A 23,583-nucleotide genomic window follows, 5' to 3' on the forward strand; every position below is an offset into this window, starting at 1 on the left:
TGCTGTGGCACGTTTTAGCCGCTGCCAGGAACTGTACTCCATCACCGAAGTCCAACCTGAGAAAAGCAGGTGCCAGTCCCATCATGCTGGTTTTTTTCCCTTTCCTTCCCTCTCACTTTCACAAAGTGCTGTCATGTTCTCATTCTTTCTGCATGCTACACTGTTCTGCTGGCATGAAGCAGAAGGAGGGGCCATAAATGCTCCCAGCATTACAGTTATCTTTGCTTTCTCTTCTAGACCTGCTGAAAGGTCTTTGCATTCAAGCTAATGAAAGACTGTTGCTTCCTTATTGTCCCCCCCATAGACACATTAGCCAAGGAGAGTGGCATTGGCCCCAGATTCCTCTAGTAGCTGGCTAAATTTTATTTTTATTTTTTAGAAAAACCCTCTATGGCATGATGCACTAGAAACTGTTTTTTTGACATCAGTATTTATTTCTAAATTAACTTATTCTGTGCTTATTCTGTGGATTTGCAGGAGAACTGAATAAGTAGTAATTTTTTTTAATAGGAAAGATAAGGAACTGCGCATTTGTAGTCCTGCCCTCCTCACAAACACCTTTTTTTTTTTTTTTTTTAAGTATTCTACCACTGAAATAAACATTCTTTATGGTTTTTTTATTCAGGAGAAAAAGCAGACCTTAGCTGTCTGCTTGAGGATTTTAAAAATAACACTTGAAAATGAAGAAGTGTGTTCTAAACAGTATCGCTTTGAGTCAGTGTGCACGGATAGAGCCAGTGAACCAGGATTCAGATCCATCCATCAAGCTGAAATGTCCAGCCTGCAGTTATTTTCCACTGTTGAATAATGTTACTCAGTCTGTTGGTTACGCATCACTAGTGAATGCTGTAATTCTTGTGTTACAAGGACAGAACTGTTTTGCCTAATGAATGCACGTGCAAGCCAGTATATTCTTAGAGTTATTTCCATTGTTTGTAGATTTTGAAAAGTTTTTTGTGGGGGTTGGGTTGGTTTGTTTCAGGGTTTTTTTCGTTAGAAAGACAAACTTGAGTACCACTGTTGCTGTCTGTGCTCCCCACAATAAGATGGGGAGAGCTGCAATACAGTGCCTCAGTCAGAGCTTTGAAAGGGGAAGGCTTCAGAAAATTCAGCAGAGGTAGAGATAATTATAGAACTATTTGTATAGTGCAACAAAGAGTTGCACATTGCATAATGTAGACTAGAAAGAAAACAACTAGCTGTTATTCCTTCAAGTGCAGTTGTGGTGTACGTGTGTTTCCCCAATCAAAGTTTCATGCATCATGGTCAGGCATGATGGTCTTCTCTTTGCTGAGCAGATCATTCTTCTGGTACGCAATCCTGGAGCTCCTTGCAGTAATGTCCAAAGTAACTGTCATCTTCTAGACATTAGAGATCCAGGCTAGATGAAACTGGAAGTTTACCTCTGCTGTCTGTCTCTGTTTGAATAGAGTAAGATGAAATTTAATGAGCTATGTGCTGCATTAGATCATTAGCCACATATGACTTACAGATACTGGGCAAAACCTTATCTTTGCTATTACTAGAAAATGTGAAAGTGATGGGGAGTAGATTATATAAAAGGATTCATCAGACTGCAAAGGCAGGTGAAAGCACAGCTTACTCCTGCCAGTCTGATTTGAGGGGAAGACAACCACTCATTTTGAAAACTGATAAACAGTAATAAAACCCCCAGCACATAAGTGCTGTGGGTAATCTTGAGGATGTGACTTGAAAGCGTTGGCCCACTGAGCTCTGTGTTTGAGATGTCATATCATCCCTGACATCTTAGAGGAAGGGGGTTGTGGGTGTATGGTGCAGGGAGAACAGGAACAGAGCTGGGGGTTGTGTTTAAGCCCAGAACATTAAACTAGAACACTTTCCACATCCCAATGGCTTTTATTTTTACCTCAGCTGTTAGCTGTGTGCTTTCCTGAAGTACAAGATATTATAATAATTATCATGTGAAGTCACAGCTGCAGTGTTTTCTAACAAGCTGTAAGTGCTGCAGGCAATTGCACACGCTCCAGAGCTTAAGAGGTTGTTTTGCTGATTGACTGGATACCAAGCAAAAATGAATTCCAAATGAAATGTAAGAATAAATGCAGTTTATTTTATTACCTTCTGGCCCAGTCCTGGAGCTTGCCTGCCTTTATACTCAGTGAAAAACCAAAATAGTTTACGCACCCAGTGTGTGTAAACTTTTATGTTTAGGCTAAGTGCAGGCATGCACTATTTCATGATTCGTAAGGTTCACGCACACCAGGAACGTTGACCAGACACACAAGCATGGTGAAGTTATCACCATGACACAGCTGTACACAGTATTTGTTGTCTGGATGGTCCTGCTCATATCTTGCTTGTTCAGGGGGCTCAAGACAAACACCACCCACTCATTAAAGTTGTCCTTGAGCTGCCTGAGCTCCCTGTCCAAGTTAAGCGATATCTAATTAAAGACAAATACTTTTCATAAGCAGTCATCAATTTAGTAAATTTTCACCACGGAGGTGAGTACCTTAGGAAGGACTTAAATATTATTTCTGAGTAGGCAGGCCAGAGAACTCCTTCATTCAGGGAAGTTTTCTTTCAAAGTACAGAATTTCATGAGTTTCTTAGCTAAACTTATGTTATTAAGCTAACTGGCCTTTCTTCTTGATAGGTGCTTTGTGTCATTCAAACAAAGCTATTTAAAACACTTTTGTAGCCTTATATCAAAGGCTCTGCAGCTTTAACCATGATGTTTTACAGCTCTAAGGAGTGTAGGTTAAGGGCAAATTAGCTTCTGACATTCACACAGATTATGTGGTCATTAATCATTCAGTGTCTTTGAGAAACAGCTAGAAAGTGTTGATTCAGAAGACAGTATTAGGCAGGATCTGTTATGTCAGTGCTTATGGATCTTAACCATTTTTATGTGAATGTTTTACAGGAACAAAGAAAATTCATCACCCTTAGAATCAAATCAAGAAGAAAGTAAAAATAAACCGAAAAAAAGGAAAATAGCTGAAACCTCTAATGTTATCACAGAAACACTGCCATCTGCAGAATCAGAGCCTGTTGAAATTGAGGTTGAGATTGCTGAAGGAACAATTGAAGTAGAAGATGACAGCATTGAAACACTTGAAGAAGTAGCTTCTGCAGAGCAATCCATAAAGTACATACAGACAACAGATACATCAGATGAATCTGCTTTGGCTCTTTTGGCAGATATCACCAGCAAGTATCGTCAGGGAGAGAGAAAATGCCAGATCCAAGAAGAAGGTGATAGTGCTACTGATCCCTCGTGCAAACAGGTAGAAGGTATTGAAATTGTGGAACTTCAGCTGTCACACGTGAACAATTTCTTCCACTGTGAGAAATGTAACCGTTCGTTTAAATTGTTTTACCATTTTAAGGAACACATGAAAACACACTCTACTGAGAGTTACAAGTGTGACATATGCAATAAAAGGTACCTACGAGAGAGTGCTTTGAAACAGCACCTCACCTGTTACCACCTTGATGAAGGTGGTGCCGGCAAGAAGCAAAGACCTGGGAAGAAAATACATACATGCCAGTACTGTAATAAGCAATTCGACCACTTCGGACATTTTAAAGAGCACCTCCGGAAGCACACAGGTAAAAGTACTGCTATAGTCCTGTTGTTATGACCTTAGCTCTAGCATTTTAGGTTTTTGCATGCTTTGGGGAAATAGAGAATGTGCTGAAGAGAACACGAGTCCTGAGCACTTGGCTTCTAGTTACAACTAAAATGATGGTTTGCCTTTTTGTTTGTTTTGTTCTGTTTCCCATTGATGTAAACTTTTGAGGGATTGAGGGCCTTAAAAATAGGTGCCTAAACCCAGAAAGCACTGATGAGGCTTCTCTCTCAAGTCTATTAAATCTTAAAGATTTTTTCAAAATCTTTATTAAAGCATGTTTCCTTCTTCAAAAGTACCAAGCTGAGGAGCTACTTCTATTTTTATAATTTTACTAGTAAGTGTTTCTGTTGAAATACAGTCTAAACTGTGAGCTTCTCAGTTTAGAGGGTTTCTGTATCTAACAGAACTTCTGAGCAAATGCCTATGGATCCATCTTGTTTGGAAAGTTTCACTCTTGCTTTATGATTTGATTTTTCTTTGTTAATTAACACAGCAAAACATTTCTAGTCACTGTAGTATGTACTTTTTTTTACTGTGAAATCTGCCTCTGAAATCTGGTATGGCATCTTTTGAGTACAAAATTACTTGTGCTCCTTCTTTATAATGTGGAAGGTTAAGATGCTACTGCTTCACCTCACTGAAAAGCCTACTGTCTGAACAGATACTGAGCATTATACAGATAACTGAATGCGAAATGTATGCGGTCCTGCTCTTCTAGATGTTTTTGTTTAATACATCAGTCATGACTTATCAGTAAGAATTTAATGAAAGGTAGCATCCCTGTTTCTTCTGCAGCTTTTTATTGTTGTTAAAGCCTTTTAATTAGAATTTCTTTGCATATGGGTGTCACAACGGAGGGAAGACACAGTCACTCAATATGAGTGATCAGCAGACTTCGTTTATTGTGCCTTACAGTCACCTTTTATGCCTTGTTATAATTAGCTCATACGTATTACAAAAGTTAAGCTCATTATTGGTTAGCTGCCTAAATACCAAGCCCGCCCCTAGTTTCTCTTCTGTAGTTATCTGTTCCCACCTGTAACATTCTTTTCCCACCAGATCTTCCTGTTATTGCGTAACAAGAACAGCCAAGGATAGTGTATTTTTGCTTTACTTCAGAAAAGCTGAGAGCGATGTGCATTTTTGTCCAGCCAGCTGGACTATGTCTATGTGACCCTTTTCAGCTAGCCAGTTATCCACATATGGGTATGGGACTTCACAGAGTATTGATATATGACACTGTGTCCAGTCTCTTCCAAAGACCCCCGTAAAACTTCCGTTTAGAAACACTCTGGCAAATCCTTGTCCCCCACGAAGCAGGGAATGTTTCGCATTATGAGCAGTCTAAATACAAGCTACTTTACGAAAGTCTTTTCAGAGACAATTTTGTGGCAGGTTAACAGAGTAACCCCAATACCACAATATGTTGATTGCAGTTGCAATGAAGGATTTTGGGCACAAATGAACTTGGGACATCACAGAGGAGGTACAGAGTACTTTCTAAATATATATTGTTACAAGAAGTATAATGCATGGCACCTAATTCTGGTTTACCATTTTGAAAAGCTTTAAGCTTAAAATCAAAACAGATACTACATTTAACTGTGGTCTCCTAAGGTCAGTGGAAAAATTCCCATTCAGTCAAAGTCTTTCTAAGTTCTGAATTCTGTATAGCATTGATTGAATGCTAAAATGAAATCAAAAGGCCTGGGAGAAAATGTCCTACAAAGTAGTTGCTGCTTAATCACACTAGCAAATACATGAAAATAGCAAGTGGGGCAGAAGTAGAGCCCTGATCGGTCTTGGTAATTCTTTTCGATGTAGTAATTTGATGTTACTAATGATTATTATCTTCATCTCAATAAAAGAATGGAAGGAGATCCATAGAGTTTCTCTCTTACTTATGCATACAGTGCCTTAAGCAGCTTCTGAGTGAAGAAGTACCTCAAAAATGTCTTGCATGTCATGTAACTCTCAAAACTATTAAGAAAATCATCTCCAGAACCTAGAAGGAGGGAGGGGGTTTTGTCTGATTCATGCATAAACATAGTATTTCCCAAAAATCATTAACATACTCCCCTCCCATATCCGATTCTGCGCAGTAAAGTTTAGAAAGGTCTAGAAATGGGTCTGGGGTATTATTCAGGTGGGTGGTACATGAGTCGGTGGTCGCCATACCCCCTGCCAGAATTACCTTTTACCTACATTCGCTGTTTCTTGGCAGGTAACTACAAGTTGCTTCATTCGACTCTCCCCAGTTCCCATTAATTCTACATTTTGACATCTCAATACATTCTCCTAGGCTACACGTTATCACTGTATCCAATCCTGCATTCAATCATGAAACTGTTCCCTAAGTTCTAAACGTTCCTACTAGGTGATTCTGACCCTTGGTACAGGGCTGTACAGAGGATTCCATAGTAGCTGTTGTTTGCTATGCAAACACAAATTCCACTAAAATATTTCTTAAAACTCTTATGTTCCTAATCAAATGTGGTTAATTAATTCTAACTAATAGCAGATATGTAACACTGACTGGTGCAGCCCAGGTCATGGCATTGATTTGCACTGTGCAAAAAGTCATACAATGTCTTTTGGCCTTTGGATATTGCCACCATTATCTTTGTATTGTCACTTCTGGACATTTCTGGCAGAATATGTTGAAGATTAGTGAAGAATTTCAGTAAGAATAGAATAAATCCATCCTTGACTGGTGCCTTTAAGTAATGATTTAGATGGGACCAGATCACAGGATAAGTGATGGTAACTGGTGTGAGTTTTGCTCTGTAGTTGCTTGGGCCAAGTCTGTGACTGTTGACCTGCAAGACTGATGACAGTTCAGCATCCTCTGCATTACCTGCACAACAGTCTCAAAAAGCATAGTATTTTGTAACCACTGAGGGGTAATATGCCTACCATTTAACACTTTTCTGTAGCCTTTAGGTGTGTAAGTGAGAATTATAGGCTACTTGTAGATTTCTTTTGAAAAGCTGATTAGGAACTTCTGAGAATTTTGTATTTCTGAAAATACAGATTTATTGGCTTTCCATCTCAATAGTCAGTAACTACTGCATTTCTGAACATGCAGGCTTTTAAACTAGCTAGGATGGATTCCTATGCTATTCACTGAAATGTCTCAGCCTTTTTTGGAGTTCATTAAGCCATTTGTTTCAGTAGTGATATTGGTGTCAGTACCTCCATAGATTAATTACCAGATTTTCAGAAGAAACACACTGTTCCTAATTTTTTGTACTTAATTTCTTTGAATTTCATTGTGTTTATGCATGATGAAAGTAGTAAACAGAGACATCAGTTGTTCTTTGTTACTACTTAAAGACAGTAATAACAATATACTACTTTGGATGAAAAAGAGAAAACAACCTGTTTTCAGCCTCCCCTGCTGTTGTCCTTAGCTGGCTTCTGTATTTAGTACCAGATTTGAAATAAAGTGGCCAAACTGAAGGCATTTTTTATCTTACTTGTGTCCATTTATGTCCCTCAGTACTTTCTCATCACTGTATTTTGGAGTGGGGAGGGGTGATGGTGGTGTGTGTTTGTTTTAATACTGATGCATTGTTATTTTGTGGTCATTCCATACCAGCTTCTTTTTTTGGAGCTCAGTTTTCAGCTCTGAAGCATAAGCTGTTATTGTTCTTGAAAGTAAACCTTTGTATTATTTAAATAGTTCCTTCTTTAATGTGTCACTTTGGGTATTTACTAATGTTGATTCTTTCATTGTAAATATTATCAGATAAAAAGGGAGAAATAGCTGCTATTTCTTCAAGATCTTTTGTCAGGATAGTAATCATATTTCCATAAAATCCTAAATGTACCATAAATAGCACTGGTAATGGGTTTTTTTCTTAATGACAGTTATGAGTCCACATTAAGTTTTTGCCCTTTTATTAGATCTGCACAGAATGTCTTCCTTTTCTTCTGTAGAACAATCCAGGTGGCCACATCCTTTACAGCATATTTATCAGCCTGCGCAAAAGGGTGAGAGGGGAAAAAGAGAGAGCTGACAGAAAACTGGCTGGTTTTATACACTTACAAATCCCTGTGTCTGTCTTAACAGGTGAAAAACCATTTGAATGTCCAAACTGCCATGAACGTTTTGCCAGGAATAGCACGCTTAAATGTCACCTGACGGCTTGTCAGTCTGGAGCTGGAGCTAAAAAGGGAAGAAAGAAGCTGTATGAATGCCAGGTGGGTAATGGAAGTAGCAGAGTCTGAGGCGGGATACCTCCTTCCTCTGCCGAGGGAGTGTGGGAGTACTGAGCAGGAAAGGCAACGAGAGTGGGCTTATGTCTCCAAGAGCTATTTCTAGTGAAATAAATACAAGGATCACATTCAACCGCAACATGCAGACAAGTTCTTATATCTAAGTAGTTCTATTTAAAATAAGGAATTACTGATATGAAGCCTCATAATACTTATACTCAGAGGGATTCTTATGGGTAGGTAAGTGTTCATCTGCATTTTACTGATCTTTCTACTTCATGTTCAAGGTTCTTGATGCACTGACCTAGGCCTTTCCTACTTGTGAGCATGCTTCACTTAAGAGTCCAAAATAGAAAGTACAATTTTATTCCCCTTATTGTTGTTATTATTCTGTTTGATACCAAACATAATTGAGTTTGTCTGGAAAGTCATTCCAACTTACAATGACAATCTGTAACATCTTTTAATCAAATATAAATGCTGTAGATGGATACCTAGGGTACTTGGTCACTATATGTGACTGACATTTGAAAAGCTGTTCAGATGTTACTTAGCTTTTAAAAGCTGATTCTGAAAAGCTAGAAAATACAAGAGGTGAGGCTGGCTGTAGCAATTTTTTTTTTGCTCTTTTGCTGCCCCACTGCTGTGATGGTCTTGAATAAAACATGCTGCTCTCATGCTCTATATTGTGTGTGGTCTTATGTTCTCTTGTGCACACTCTCTCAGTTTCTCACATGCTCTCTCACATGTTCTCCCTTAAGGATCTCACATTATTCAGTTCACAGAATGGCTGTGGCTTGAGGTTAAATCGGACTGTGCAGTGAAGAGAATGGCTGGATATTGGCTTTATTTGTTCCAAAGGAGAGTAATCTTATTCGCAGAATGTGTTGAATACTGCAGTAGATGAGTTAATTTTATGTTGCTAATCAAATCATTTAGTCAGAAGTTTCACTGAGGCGTTGCACTATTTAGTTGTTACACTATTCTGAAGTTAATTCTCGGGAGTGTACCTTCATCTTAAAGATAAGTTTGTTCTGAATGTGAGAATTACTGTATAATACAAAGTTGTACTTAACAGCTTCATTTGAACATACTGTTTTGTCTTTGTGACCCTTTGGTCTAATCACTTTGTGTCACTGCTTTCTTTTGCTAAATTGATACCACATCCTCTCACAGATCTTGTGAATGTGGATTAGTGTTTCTTCAACCTGCAAAAACTACAGCAATTCTTGGATAAAGTTTTCTTGAATTTTTCTCTCTTTAGAACTAAATTTGAGTAGTGTTCAGTAAATAAATCTTGTCTCACTGGACAAAGAGGAGAAGACAAAATTGTGCTTCTTTCATGAGCACTTTTGGTGATCTTCAGTGTATGCCTTGAGTACAGAATTAAGCTCCATGTGCAAGAACAGTACTTAACGTGCTTGGGTATGACTGATAGTCATTATCTTTATGTGCAACTAAGTAATTTTGAGTGCTTATCTGTAAGGTTAATATTTATAAAAGTGTATGTGCAACTTTTCTGAAGTGAGCCTGGGAAAGAAAAAAAGGCATGGCACTAGCATCACAAACCTGTTTTAACAGACTTCAACAGAAAACCTGCAGTATTTAGCTCCACTACACAGACCTGTTCTTGAGTTAATCCCTGTCAGATATTTCATCATCCTTCTGTGCTGTGGCTGATGGACAAGATGGAGAATTCAGTTTCAAAACTGTTTGCCAGCAGCCAAGAACACTTGCATGGGCAAAGAGTCCTGAGCCTCTTTCTCTGCTCTAAGTCTGACTCTACCCTGTTCTCTTTCTTCTACCCTGGCACCTCATTCATTTCTGCAGCCTCTGTGTTGTTTTCAGGCTACTTAACTCAGCACCAGCTGAAGGGAAGGAAGTGTGCTCATGTACTTTGTGAAAACAATGTGTCTGCAGTTGAGGCAGTACTTTTAGCTGGAAGGCAATAAAAGGGATGGAGTTTTAAGAGAGTTTTATCTGCTGAAATCACTCAAGTGTTTTTTTGAAGTGGCAAAATAGGGTAGTTCAGTCTAGCCAGTTAAACCTCATGATGCCATGAGCAAATGAAAGCTGATAAGGAAGAGTTAGCTAATAGAACTTCAGTAAAAGGACAGTTTGTGTTGCACTTTCATTTTACAGTATTATTACATAAATAGCTTTCCACTCATAACTAGCACCAGACAATTACTGTGGCATGATGCTGTATGTGAATTTCACATAAGGTTAAAATAAGAAAGCTTTCAAATGCTTCACTGACAAATTTTGTAGGTATCCTGTGTATGCACAAATCAAAGTAGCATGCTGTTTCTAAATACCAGGTTTTCTGTTGATCTGAAGCTGACTTCTCAGCTTTTTAAGCTTTTACCTCTAACGTATATGTTTTTTTTTTAATGCAACTAGCAAGAAGCTACACTATGTGAAGCCATGATCTGAAATAGGCACTATACTTTGTAATATTTCTCTTGGCACTGTTCAACACACTCTGTCTTTTGTTTCAGGTTTGTAACAGCGTGTTTAACAGCTGGGATCAATTCAAAGATCACTTGGTAATACATACTGGTGACAAACCCAACCACTGTACCTTATGTGATTTGTGGTTTATGCAAGGCAGTGAGCTGAGAAGGCATCTCAAAGAAATGCACAATATTGCAGAACGAATAGTGACAGAAGAGGTTCTTCCAGTGGAAGCTGAACCAGTAACGTCAATGACTATAATAGAACAAGTGGAGCAAGTCCATGTCCTACCAGTAATTCAGGTACAAGTGGATCCTGCACAGGTCACTGTGGAACAGATGCACCAGGATCTCATACAGGACAATCAAGTGAAAGGCACACAGATGGATGAACTGCAAGAACAAGTGCAAATTAGTTACTTGGAAGTTGAACACATTGAAACTGAACAAGGTGCTGAAGTTCATGTGGAGCAGTTACAAGTTGAGCATGTAAATCAAATACAGATGGAAGAAGTACAGGCAGAACTTATAGATGGAACAGATCTTGAACAAGTAGAATATGAAAGTGTTGATCAAAGAGAAGCAGAAGAAAAGGAACATAATCAAGTAGAGGATGCAGATAAGGAAGATCACGAACAAGCTGAAGACTAAAAACTCAACAGTTGGTGGACACACAGAATTACAAGGTGCATGACTAGGACAGATAACCACGCTGTGGGTTTAGGAATGAAATACCAAATTATTTTTGTTAACTTTTACATTGTTTTTTGAACTGTTGGTGGTCACCTTTCCAATATGCTGTCCTTAGGAAGTGGACCAAAATTAGCTTTCTTCATGTACTACTAAACTTTTCTCACGTGGAGAATAACTTTTCCATTCATGTAATACCATGAAACAGAAACTGCCACAGACATGGACAGCTTTGTGAGGATTTTAATAATGAATAGCTTGTGTCATTGTTACAGCATCCTTGCGTAACAAAAGAAAAAGAGTAACTTTTCCTCTTGCCATTGAAGCAAAGTCTTGTTATAGATTTGCAGGGTGTCTGTGGCAGAAGAATCAGTAAAATCTGGTGGGTTCTGTTTTAATTGGCAATTGGATACCTGTGAATTTTTGGATCAGACTGACTGCTGGTTCCTGACAGTGGTCCCTAACTTTGAGGCTGGGGAAAAAAACATTGTTGCTGGAGGTTTCTGAGCACAAAAATTCTGTGCCTGTTCAACACAGACTGGTTAAATTTCCACAAAGTTCCTAGACTATCCAAGAACCTAGCTGAGTAAAAGGCAATGTAGGTTATGTTATAGCGCTTTATATTTTTGCTTAATATTGTCAGCTGCTGATTATTTTTTTTTTGCATTAAATTTAGTGGCAGGGAGCTGAAGGAAGAAACCGATTCCACATTGAGTCAGCTTGACACTCTAAAAGGGACATATTGAAATAGGAAAAGCTCAATAGAATCTATGGTAAACATGAGCTGAAAGAAAGCTACCAGAAAAGTCTTTATTTTATAAATCATCCTTTTTAAAAATGAATATGTTTAAACATAAATATATAGGAGACTTGTCTATATGGTATCAGGTTCCTGGTTTTTTGAAATGGAATTCTGACACTTGACACAAAGATATGCTAAACATAAAAGTAAAAGCCATAGGTATGAGTGCTAAACTGTGGATTGAAAAGTAGGAATGTAAATAGTTTAATCAATATTGGACAATAAAACAATACCAACCATGAAAAGTTGCATTATTTGTTTCATCCAATAAATTAGGAGCAGCTGAGTGACTGGCAGTTACAGTGCCAGCTCCCAGTGGTAAGAATCTCATTTTTAGTAAGATTACTCTTTACTGTAAAGTTAGATTCATTTAGAAAATAATTGTCTAGCTCTATGTTCAAGGATGCTAAGAACTTCTAATTCTTAGTTATTGTCCTGAGATTAGAGGTGCTCCACATTTCTGAAAAAATTTCTTTTCAAAGCCTTAATTGAAGGGAGGAAGTTTTGCAAGGACGTTCCCTAATACGCCTGTTAGTCATGTAGATATTGGTTAAAATCAGGCTTTTCTCTTCAATCTTCACCAAATGCAGGGTTGTTTCATGGGATTTGTGCTTTAATTTAGTCTCATTCAAAATGAATCTTGCGTTTCGTCATAGCCTTTCAGAAAATGTTGCAAAACAAACATGGAGCTCAATTAAAATTTCAAACAATTTGATTAGTGTAACTTACATTCTTTTTTATTATGTTTTGTGTTTTCTGAGGTGCAAGTAATATGTGATGAGATTCTATGCAGGTGGAAGAACATGGCCCAGTGTTAAGCATGAAAGTAAAAGTTGGTTATTGTATTTATGCCTAGCTTCTGATAACAAGCCAATCTTTTGATAACATGGAGGGGACAAGCCTGTTTGCTTAGCTGTATAACTCAATTTTTTTATGTTTTTGAGTGTATAGGCACAAGGTCTATATCTGTGGAATTAAAGGAACAGTCTGGCTGTGTGTCTAACCAATGAAACTAACTTTTAGGTAATTTAAATCCAATGCAAATTGAGCATTTCATGTGGTAATCGGTAGCAGGGCTGTGGTTTGGGAAGCACAGTTGGGCTATTTCTTTCTCCCCTTTTCAATAACAATTCATTAATTTGGTAGGAGAGTAACAATGCTCTGCTGTTAGACCCAGTGCTGCCCCAGCCACAGCCTGGGTGGGAGCATGCAGGGACCATGAGCAATCCCCTCCTTACCCTGAAGGACAGGGTGGAAGGCTGTCATCAAGTAATGCCTCCAGTGGAGACCCTTTCCCTTTGCAACCCTGTCCTTACAGTTTCCTTCCCAAATGTCTGAAGCCCAAGTTGCTCCCACCAGTGGAGTCCCTTATGCCTCATTACTGCACAGCTGATACTGGAGGAGGGAAGGTTGACTGGGGGCTGCTCTCTGAAACAGCCGCATTGTCATCCTCTTTCTGCCCCAAACGTCTGTATAGACACAGACCTCTCTGTATTACCTACGCACCATTGGAGGAGATCTTGCCTCTAAATACATACATACTTTTGGTCCCAGAGCCCTGTATTATACGTGTACTGGCCTGTAGCTTGCAATGGAGCAGCGTGCAAGTTGCATGCTTGAACTTATGCCAAACAAAACTAATCAGCTAAAGCAGTGGGGTCTAGGCAGTAGGAAGTGGAAAAGCTGGAATGAACAAAAACCCGTAAGATGTGTTTGGATACAAAATAAAATTGGGCATCAAATATTGAGACTGAGGTTAGAGGCAGACTTGTAGATTTATATGTGATATTCCTGAGGGGCCACAAGCTGTTTCTGAAAAAAAAGCAGAGAGAGGAAAAGGAGCTGCTCAATAGTTTGAGAGATGCCATGTCATTGAGGCAGTGTAAGAAAGGACTAGCTGCTTTTTTTTGAAAGGCAGTCTTCCCGAGCCAAAGCATGTTTCATCTGCAGGCTTACAAGGATGAATGAAATGGGATGTTTTTTCTGTGTGAAATGGTCACTGAAGGAGGATTGTGTACTTCTGCTTTGCTTCACCTGACTGTAGTGCAACTTTTAATTAGCTAACAGTGTAGCATATGGTACTCTTTTACACAAATTCTGTAACTATTATTTCCTGTGAGAAAACATTTTTAATAGATGTTTAACTTGATTGCTTATTGTTAAAGGTTGAAGTATCTTTTCTACAGGCATTATCATGAAAATGTTATGTGTGGTTAGATTTTGGTGTTGTTGTTGTTCAGCTGTAGTGTTTTCTGCTAGCAAGTAATTTTAAAATGAAAGCAACCCATTTATAACAAAAATACAAATAATCTGTACCTTGTCAAACAACTGCCAGCTCAGGCAGGTACAGCAGAAGCTGGAGCCCTTTCCTGATTCACCAGTTCAGACCTAGTGCAGCTTCAGCCATGGCGGGACTCGACTTTTGAGTGTGCCTAAGATTCGTGTCCTCGTCGTGGTGTTGTGCAGGCGTGAGAGATGCTCCCACAGCCCCCTGGTACCTGCTGCCTGCCGGGTTTTTCTGCTACCTGGAGCCTTGACATCTGCAGCTGCCTCTGCTGGGGCTTGTCTTTCCCGTCCTTTACGTGAGGGCTGGCGGCCTTTGGGGGGAATAACTGGTACCGCTAAAAGCCCTGAATTCAGCCAGGAGGGAGGTGCAGCCTGTAGCTCCAGGGGTGCAGGTTTCAAGCGTGGGGGACAGGAGGACCCGAAGGGTGTCAGTGGGGTGCGGGGGGCTGTGCCTGCCGGCCGGGCCGGCTGCCGCGCCGCCGCCGGAGCTGTCCAACGTTTGGCGGGAAAGGGGGCGGCGGCGCCTCAGCGCGGGCTGCCCGCTCCCTCCGCGGGGCTGCCCTCACCCTCCGCGGGGCCGCCCTCCCTCAACACGGGCTGCCCTCACCCTCCGCGGGGCCGCCCTCCCTCAACACGGGCTGCCCTCACCCTCCGCGGGGCTGCCATCCCCAAGCACGGGCTGCCCTCTCCCTCCGCGGGGCTGCCCGCTCCCTCCGCGGGGCTGCCCTCCCTCAACACGGGCTGCCCTCACCCTCCGCGGGGCTGCCATCCCCAAGCACGGGCTGCCCGCTCCCTTCACGGCGCTGCCATCCCCAAGCACGGGCTGCCCTCACCCTCAGCGGGGCTGCCATCCTTCAGCGGGGCTGCCCTCCCTCACCACGGGCTGCCCTCACCCTCTGCGGGGCTGCCATCCCCGTCAGCGGGGCTGCCCTCTCCCTCCGCGGGGCTGCCCTCCCTCACCACGGGCTGCCCTCACCCTGAGTGGGGCTGCCGTCCCCCTCAGCCGGGTGGCCGGCAGCTGCGCAAGGCCCCGCGCCTCTCCCCAGCACGGGCGAGGGGCGCGGTGCGGCCGGGAGCCCGTCTCTGCCGCGGGCGGGGGGTAGGCGGGCAAATGGCGGGCCGCCTGGCAGAAGCAAATGGCGGGCGGCGGGTGGGGGCCGCGGCGGCGCTGAGGCCCGCGATCCGGGGCTGGTCCGCTGGGCGGCGTGACGGGGCGGCGAGGGCCTGCGGAGCTGGGGCCGGACGCGGCGGGAGGGAGCCGGCTTTCAGGTACGGGCTCTTCCAGCGCGGCCGGGTGCGGCAGCCTGTGCCGGGGAGCTCCCCCAGCTTTCGTTCCTGGGCCTCCCTGCGCCTAAGGGGGCTCGGCGGGGGCACCCCCCGGGTGAACCAACCTCCCCTCGAAGCCTCTGGTTTTGCTGCTGGAGGAGGCTTAATCCTTTCAGTAACAGCTTGCCGCTGCTGTTTGTATGTTGATTTGCCTAGAGGAAGAATACCGGCTAAAGGGAATAATCTTTCTCGATAACGCTACTGGTGTAACATCCCACATTTTTCAGATTTCTGACCTTTCTTCGAAACACCTAACTCAAGCAGGGCGCAGGCGGCGGGAACTGGGCGTGCACAGAGGCGGCCCTGGGTGCCCACGCGGTGGGTTTTAATTGTTATTAAGTGCAGGTTGTTTGAGAGGCACGTGCAACCCCTTCTCCTTATGCTAGGACTTCATGGGAGCCTAAAGCCAAAACACATTCTGAAGCCACAAAATACCCCAGTCCAACGGAAATGCTGAACATACAAAATAAATGGCTAATTCCATGGAAGGAGACAGGATGTGCTTTGGTGCTTTCTGGGTTGGGGTATTATTCTTTAGATAGTGTAATCTGTTCATATGGCTTTAGAGTGGCTGGCACAGTTACTGTCACGTGTAACAGCGTGTGTCACAAGAAATTTGTGGTTTCAGGACTCTCCTTTAAGGATGTCAACTGACATTTTGACTGACTCACACCAAATGGATCTGTTGACCTCATGGGCGCACGTGTGTTATAGTGAGTTTAGATTGTTCTGCACCAGAGTTCAGGAGGAAAACTGAAAACAGGCACTCATTTTCAGGAAGAGAAGGATGTTTGTGCATGTGTGTCTAAAAACATGAATTTAAAAAGTATCCTTCTATCAAAAAGAGTTCTGAATTACATATACAGTATTTTTTCTTGCACTGGGTAGTTTCTTTTTAAATATTTTCTCAGATCTAAACCAGTTCTAGGGCCTGAGTGATCCCATGTCTGGGCATGGCGCATTGGTTGAATTTACTTTTCCTATCCACTTAAATATTGTCATCCATCTTCTAGTGCCTTTAATTCAACTGGTGCTTCTTTTCTAAATAGTAGCTTACCCCACAAATAGATGCAAGGACCTCAGGATTTTAGTAGTCCTAGGCAGTTGGTCTCTTTGGGAATTAGGAACTAAAGATGCCTTAATATGCCCGGTTTATTATTCTTACAGTTACTTGTTTGGGTTCTTTTGAGAGTGTTTCAAATATTGCAGCTTCTGGGGTATTTAAAAAAATGTTGTCCAGCTGTGGGGTCCTTAGCTTTGTTGTATGAAAATACTCAAAAATATTTTGTAACACAGGGACTGCACTATTGCAAATACAAATAACTCATTATCATACATTCTAATCTAGTGATTATGTTTTCAAGGCAATTAAGGTGCACTGGAAGAGAATTGGTTGCTCATATTATAGCCCTGTTACCATAAACTGATCAATTAACCCTTTGCTAAAAAGGATTTTTCTTTGGGTCCTTGTACGTCATGGGAGGATTTTCTGGACTTCACCACTGCAGAAATGAGATGCTTTTTGGAGCAGAGCTGTTGCAAGTTCCTGCTCCATAAGATACGGAGTGCTGACCCAAGCAGGTACAGCAACATGGCAGCTGTAACACTTCACCTGGGGGAAGCACGAGTGACATAGATAGGTTATAAGATAAACGTTCAAAAGGTGCTCTTGGGGGGGGGGGGGGGATTTGGGGTTTTTGCTCTTTTATTTTTGGAAGTAAAGTTACACTGGAGTGGGGAACATAAAAAATGAAAGCACATCAATTTGAACCATACTGACAAGTGATAGGATTAGCCCCTTACGGGTGGAACTAACCCAACTTCTGCATGGTCAGTCTTGGCCTCTGGTGTTATTCTGAAGCCTTAGAATTTGGGAGTGTTTGCTTCTCTTCCTGATTTTTACTATGAGGCAGAGAATAAACTTCAACCTCTGAAACTCTCAGCTAACACTGAGAAAATCTCCAGCATGGCTGTTCGACTGTTCTGTGTGTTTGGATAAAAGCAGGCCTTCATGCGTAGACAGCTCTCTTTTAGGACACTTGATAAATACTAATTAGCTCAGCCTCTGGCTGTTCCTATGAAGTAAGTGAATGGCTTTTTTCTTCTTCCTTTTTTTTCTTTTTCATTTTCTATATGTTATTATGATTACACAGAGTAAATAATTCTGCAAGCAGCCAGTAGTGGAACTGAAAACACTGTCCAGCCTCCTGACTTTCTTTCTTGAAGCATAAACCCAAAGACTGTTCTCGTTATTGCAAGGAAAACAAGTTATTGAGAAAGGTAACAGCAGAATAGACAACAGCATGTCTCTTGCTTGAGAGGGCTCTGCCTAATGTGGAAAGCATGGGGTAATAGTCACTTTATTATGTTTAGAAAATAAATACATATTTGCCCACTCAGTACCCTGGAAAAATAATTGGAAAACACTAATATTTTCTAAGAAATTATGCATTTCAGACAACATCCAAGGATATTCCATTCCTTCCAGCATTCATTTACAAGCTGAGCCTTTCTTTCCTCCTGGTTCTGAATTGATACTTTAAGATGCAGAGGAAGTTAAGAAATTATACCAGTCTAGATACCTGCAGTGAAACCACTGTATGTATGTCTGTGCTAGTGATAAATCTTGTTAATGCTGCATAGAGATAGATCTGCTGAGAGGATTAGTGGGATACATTTTCTGCTGGTTGTCATGACAACCATAAATCCATGCAGCTGTATAGTGGTGTGTTAATCCATGCAGCTTAATCCAGTTTGCAAATTAGATCATCAATATTGAGCTGCTATATAACAGCTGGTTTAAATGCTCTCCATTTCCTTCTTTTAAAATAGTGCCCAGAGTCCAACTGATGCGTTTCCAATCCTCTAGGAAAGACACCATGTTAAACAATGGAGCAATTTGTTGCTGTAATAGCAGTGTATGACTTGGCTTATTGTCCCAAGCCCTGCATTTTTCAGGTGTTTGTAGTAAGTCATTGTTCTCAGCCTAAATTATTATGTCATTTCTGTTTTAGAGATTGTATCACAAGTTTAAGGACTCTTCAGGTCCTCATTAAGATAATCTGGTTATTACACTGTACAACGAGTGCTGATACTGTCATGACTTTTAAAACTTTTGTTGCAAAATGAGAAAATCATTAATCTCAAAGGACTTTCCAAAATGCGAAAAACATCAGTATTCCCTGCAAGGCAATTGGAGCTTGCTTGAAAATTCATCTGGCACTAAACAGTTCAGGAGAACTACTCCTTGTTTGAATTGATCCTCAGTTATAGATCCCTCTTTTATTATTTTGCAATTACTATGTTATTATTTCCATGGTACTTCCTATAGTTTGCTGAGTTGTACTCATGAACTTCAGTGTTTGTGAAAGCTTTCATGAAGTCAGGTCCAGTTCACGTGTGCAAGGCAGCCTCTTTGTGATGCTGCATTTGTGTAAAATGACAGGCCTCTCCTCCACAATAGGCTCATATATAATGCTGTTTTCTGTACAGCACAGCTGAAAGAATGAACTTTTCTGAGTCCTGGAGGAAGTGACCATACCGGCGATTGTCTTCTCTGTCCTGCTAGGCCACTGTGAATTGAGTTAATTCTGGGCTGAGAGGAAGAGCATGAAACTGCTCTAATAGTTACAGAGGGAGAGTCCACCAGCACTTCTCATTTTTGGTTCCATTTTTATACACAACAGAGTTGTGTAAGTTGTTTTTTCTTACTGGTTGCAGGTTCTAGAGAATCCTTATTTAGAAACTTGGTTTTGCAGAGGTCAAGTTGGAGTCTCTGTCCACTCATGTCTTATCCGATATTCAGAAAGTACAAAACCTACACTGTAGAATTGAGCCTGGGGCTCTGCTCATAAATAAAGTTCCACTTCTCTGGCCAAGCATGGTATAATTGCATCAGAGGAGAACTAATTCCTTACCAGCATCAATAAATGAAACACCTAAAATGAGTAGTCAGTGTATAAATCCAGGTGGCTCGTTTTCATTAGCATTTAATAAGTCTTGGTTTTCTAAATACGATGAAACAAATGGAGCAGGAATGAACATTAGGAAACAGTTTATATGCTTGCTGCCCCAGCCTGGTGATAAACCTTGCAAGTCCTCTCTCTTTCCCCGCTCCACCAACTTCCCTGGGGTGTCATGCCACACTGTGTAATGGTGTAATGTGGCCTTGTGCAATGGTGGCCTTGGGCTGCTTTCCCTGAGGCTCCCGAGGATGCCTCTAGGCAGCTTTTTCCACTGTGTTTGCCCACACAATGTTTGCTTCAGCCGCAAAGCATACAGACATCACTGATCTCATACTCGTGTTAATTTTATTAATTCATTAACAATTCGTTTTTATTAAGTGTAAATTATTTTAATATTTTTATTTTCTTGACCTTAAGCATAAGAAAACATTCTTGATGAAGTACTTGATTTAGATCTGTAGAATGCAAAAAACTTTCAACTGTCAGCCATTAATATCACGTTTTCATCTGTAACTTGATCTTGCTGCTGATTTTTTTGTCCTTATAGATTATACATTTATTATTCAAAAAATGTACAAATTTTTTTTCAAAAAAAAAAGAGGTTGCCTATCATTTTGCTCCCAACTCTCCTACACCATATGGTGGAACAGTCTCACAGTTTTGCAGCCTCACTCCTGAGCTGGGGGTTGTGCCTAGAATGAGGGTCAGTCTTTGGATGCCCCTGTAGACCCATCACCTCAGTAGCTGCACGGCTCCATGAGGCCATGGGTCACCACGTGCAGCAGCCAGGCCTGTGTTTGCTCTCGCAGCACCAGTATTCAAGTCTAGGGTATGATTTAGCTCTGTAGTTTCTATTTTGTAAATAAAAAACTGTAAGGTTATTTTCTCTGTGTCAGTGTTGTTTCCTTTTGGGTGCTGGTAGGCACTAAGATGCCACAGCCCAAAGGCCTGATTTTGTAATTACTGGTTTGCTTCGTTGTAACATGTTTGGACATATCTATCCTTCAGACAACTATTTATCACCCTGTTAAATTAGTTCTCTTGGAGCACAGTATGTATCAATGATTTATTTCTTTATTATATTTTTAAGGTGTTGGTATTCTTTACATACTTGTGTTTGCATATATGTTTTTCTCCTATATAGTTTACATTTGACATTTGGAAATACCCTGAGATGTGTGCTACTGTAAGTGATTGCTCCTATCCTACCTTAAATTGCAGAGGGAAGTAGAGGGTGGGAAGCAATGAAATTTTGCAATCTTTTTTCTGAAGTTCTGGTTTCTACATTTACAATTAGGGTTTTCTTTCTAAGAATGGGGTGGAAGGAGAAAACAGTTCTCAGACAATTGTTTTAATTCTCTGTAGCTCTGATGTGAATTTCTAATGTGTCTTGCTAGAGAGTAGTTTTGGGAGTGAAAGAGAAAATAGTATTTAAAAGGTTCTAATGGCCTGGAAGGTGTAAATATTAATTTGTGCACACAATGTCAGCTGCTCTTTCATATTTTCCACTTCAGTAGGTTCTCATTGGTGTTACCTTCATAAGACCATCATTATGAAGAACATGAAGTGCAAGATTGTAGCTGCTGATAATGTGTGCAGGTTGTCTGGGTGAAGAGCTAAAACTTCAGAGCAAATGGCATATGCTGTGCTTGCTTCTTGTTTAGGCCTCTACTGTACAACTCTATCCCCTCCTGAAAAGCACAGCATTAGGATAAGCCAGGCAGTAAATCCCTTGAGCGTTAGTACTTACTCTCAGCAGTTGCACGAGGCTGTTTGAGCTACCAAAGTGCATGCCACAAGGGCACAGGGATTTGAGTTTTCCAGGAGTCATCACTCACTCCTTAGTGTTGTGCTTTCTACTGTTGTGAAGAGCTGCCTGGAAAGGCTGTAAGGCATTTACCAACAACTTACTCCTTGTCTCATGGTCCATAGCTTGTTATACGTATGGGTACGTTGCACTGCTACACCACTGCACTGAAAACAAGCATTGCAGATCTTTGTGGGTATGTATTGCATCTTTCTGCTTGGAAGGAACTAAATCCAGTGTAGGCTTCCTTTATTTGTGCTGATGCAGCAACAGGAGAGGGCAGCTGCACTTTCCTCTTTAAGGACTCGTATTTATCACAGAACCACATTTCTACAGGTGCTGTCTAGAGGCTGGGGGTACACATGGAGGACTCCCCTGAGGCTTAGGACATTCATGACATCTTGAAAAACTTTCAGATTCTAGCAGGATCCGAATTTTAAAAAACATCAAAGGAGAGCATTTCAAAAGTAGTGCTAATGCAAAGTGTCAGCTCTTCTGCAGCATATCAAAGACAGATTTTTATCTTAATTTGAAGTGTAATCAGCTCCATTTGGTGGAGATTTCTTTTGACATCAGTTCTCTTGTAATTAACATTGACAGCGTCTTGCATCAGTAATGAAGATTTTAAAAATTATTTTATTTCAAAGCCTTTTTGCTTATTCTTCCTTGGGGCTTTTTTGTGTTTGTTTTTTTTTTTTTTTTAATTCCTTGTGGTTTCTTGTGTTCTAGACCCCTTTTAACTGCTTGATCCCACTTGAAACAGCTGGTATCTTGCTAAGCAGAAAAAAAAATACAGGTTTCCTTTCAGAATCAAAAGTGCTGGAGTATCCGTAAGAGCTGGGTTTGGTCTTTTTCCCAGATGTGGATTATGTCATCCTCTTTGCTGCTCTTTGTCTCTGGTGACCCAGGATTTGACAACCTCCTGAGGAGGTGTTTGGCAGAAAAATGAAAGTTTGAAGTTAAAGACACACTTAGAAACTAGCTTTACCTTTCACAGGAAAGTGCAGTCATCAAGCGAAATACACTGAATATATATGGGAATATAGACTGGAGTTCCCAAAACTTCTGTACTCAATACTCAGAACAAATGCATTTTAACTGAAGCATAATTCTTGCTAAACATCACATTACTTCATTTAGGTATCTTGCATAGAGCTATTCCCACAAGCCTGATGCTGAGAAACTATTTTTTTTACTTTTCTTCACATGAAGGGGTGATAAGTCTGGTGTATAAATTTTATATATAAATTACTGTACAGCTTTGCATCACAGTCAATGAATTGTTCTCCCTCTCTGTCCCTTTGGAAACTTGCTTTAATGCTGCTTATGGTTTTCAAGGCATGCTGTACAATAGTTGAGCAGTGACAGCATTCTGTGTGGTGAAAGGCTGCATCTGAAAACCTTCATGGTTTAGGACCGGGAGCCAGATATACCACCAAGTCTGAGTAGGTGCTCCAGTCATGAGGCTATTTTGTGGTAGCCCTTCTGACCTAAGTTCTGTTGGTTTTGTTTGTTCTGTTTGAAAACATATGAAAGTTGGTTTAGTCCAGATGTAGAATAATTTCAGGTTCTTTAAAGAAACTGAATTGTCTTTGCCTGCTCTACATAACCGACATCAGAGGCATTTACAAAAACAGAAACTGCCTTGGTGTATTGGGTCTGGCTGAGCCCCACAGCAGACCCCCCAGTGCCGTGCTTGCATTGGGAGCCAGAAAGGCGGTGATAACACACCGCTGTTTTGGCTACTGCTGAGCAGCGCTGGCACAGCACCCAGGCTGCCTGCCCGACCTCCCCCTGCCCCTCTCACCAGTAGGCTGGGGGTGGGCAAGGTCTTGGGAGGGGACTCAGCCAGGACAGCTGCCCCAAAGTGACCAAAGGGATATTCCGTCCCATATGGCATCCGCTCAGATATAAAAGCCAAGAGAAAGAAGGAGGAGGTGGGTATATTTGTTATTTACAACATTTGTTTTCCAAAGCAAACTGCTACATGTACCAAAGCCCTGCTTCTCATGAAGTGGACAAACATTGCCTGCTTGATGGGAAGTAGAAAATGACATATTCTGCTGTTGCTTCGTTGAACTGCTTTTATCTTGATGCACAAGTGTTTTTTCCATCATACTTTCTCCCTGCCCTGCTCTGCTGAAGAGGGGAGCAATAGAACAGCTTGGTGGGCACCTGGCATCCAGCCAAGGTCAAGCCACCACACTTGGAATGTTGACTCTTATGCTATTCATAGGGAAAAGATATTGGTATCAATGGCACTTAAAAGTAGAGCCAGTGCATCACTAGCTGACAATGTAGCTTCCTTAACATCTGTGATGTGGCAGAATATTTTTCCTTCAGAAAAAAGCTTGTCTTGGCAGTTTCCTGATTTTCTTCTTCGTTATTTTTCCTCTGTTCAGTCTGACCT

The 23,583-nt window shown here is 41.2% G+C and overlaps 2 protein-coding genes across 2 annotated transcripts in view; both read left to right on the top strand.

The window, feature by feature from the left end:
- ZNF131 (zinc finger protein 131) overlaps nt 1-12,513 on the top strand; it is a 33,562-nt gene extending 21,049 nt beyond the window's left edge. The window contains 5 exon segments of the mRNA XM_080372183.1: nt 2,909-3,272; nt 3,375-3,597; nt 7,696-7,826; nt 10,343-10,943; nt 10,946-12,513. Coding sequence (XP_080228309.1) covers nt 2,909-3,272; nt 3,375-3,597; nt 7,696-7,826; nt 10,343-10,943; nt 10,946-10,995 — 1,369 coding nt within the window. The 3' untranslated portion in view covers nt 10,996-12,513.
- Nucleotides 12,514-14,909: 2,396 nt separating this feature from the next.
- Nucleotides 14,910-23,583, top strand: part of NIM1K (NIM1 serine/threonine protein kinase) — a 33,985-nt gene continuing 25,311 nt past the window's right edge. The window contains exon 1 of the mRNA XM_080372201.1: nt 14,910-15,719. The gene's annotated coding sequence lies outside the window, so the exon portion shown is untranslated. The remainder of the gene's footprint in view (nt 15,720-23,583) is intronic.

This window comes from Falco punctatus (assembly GCF_963210335.1).
Source record: "Falco punctatus genome assembly, chromosome: Z".
NCBI classification, from domain to species: domain Eukaryota; kingdom Metazoa; phylum Chordata; class Aves; order Falconiformes; family Falconidae; genus Falco; species Falco punctatus.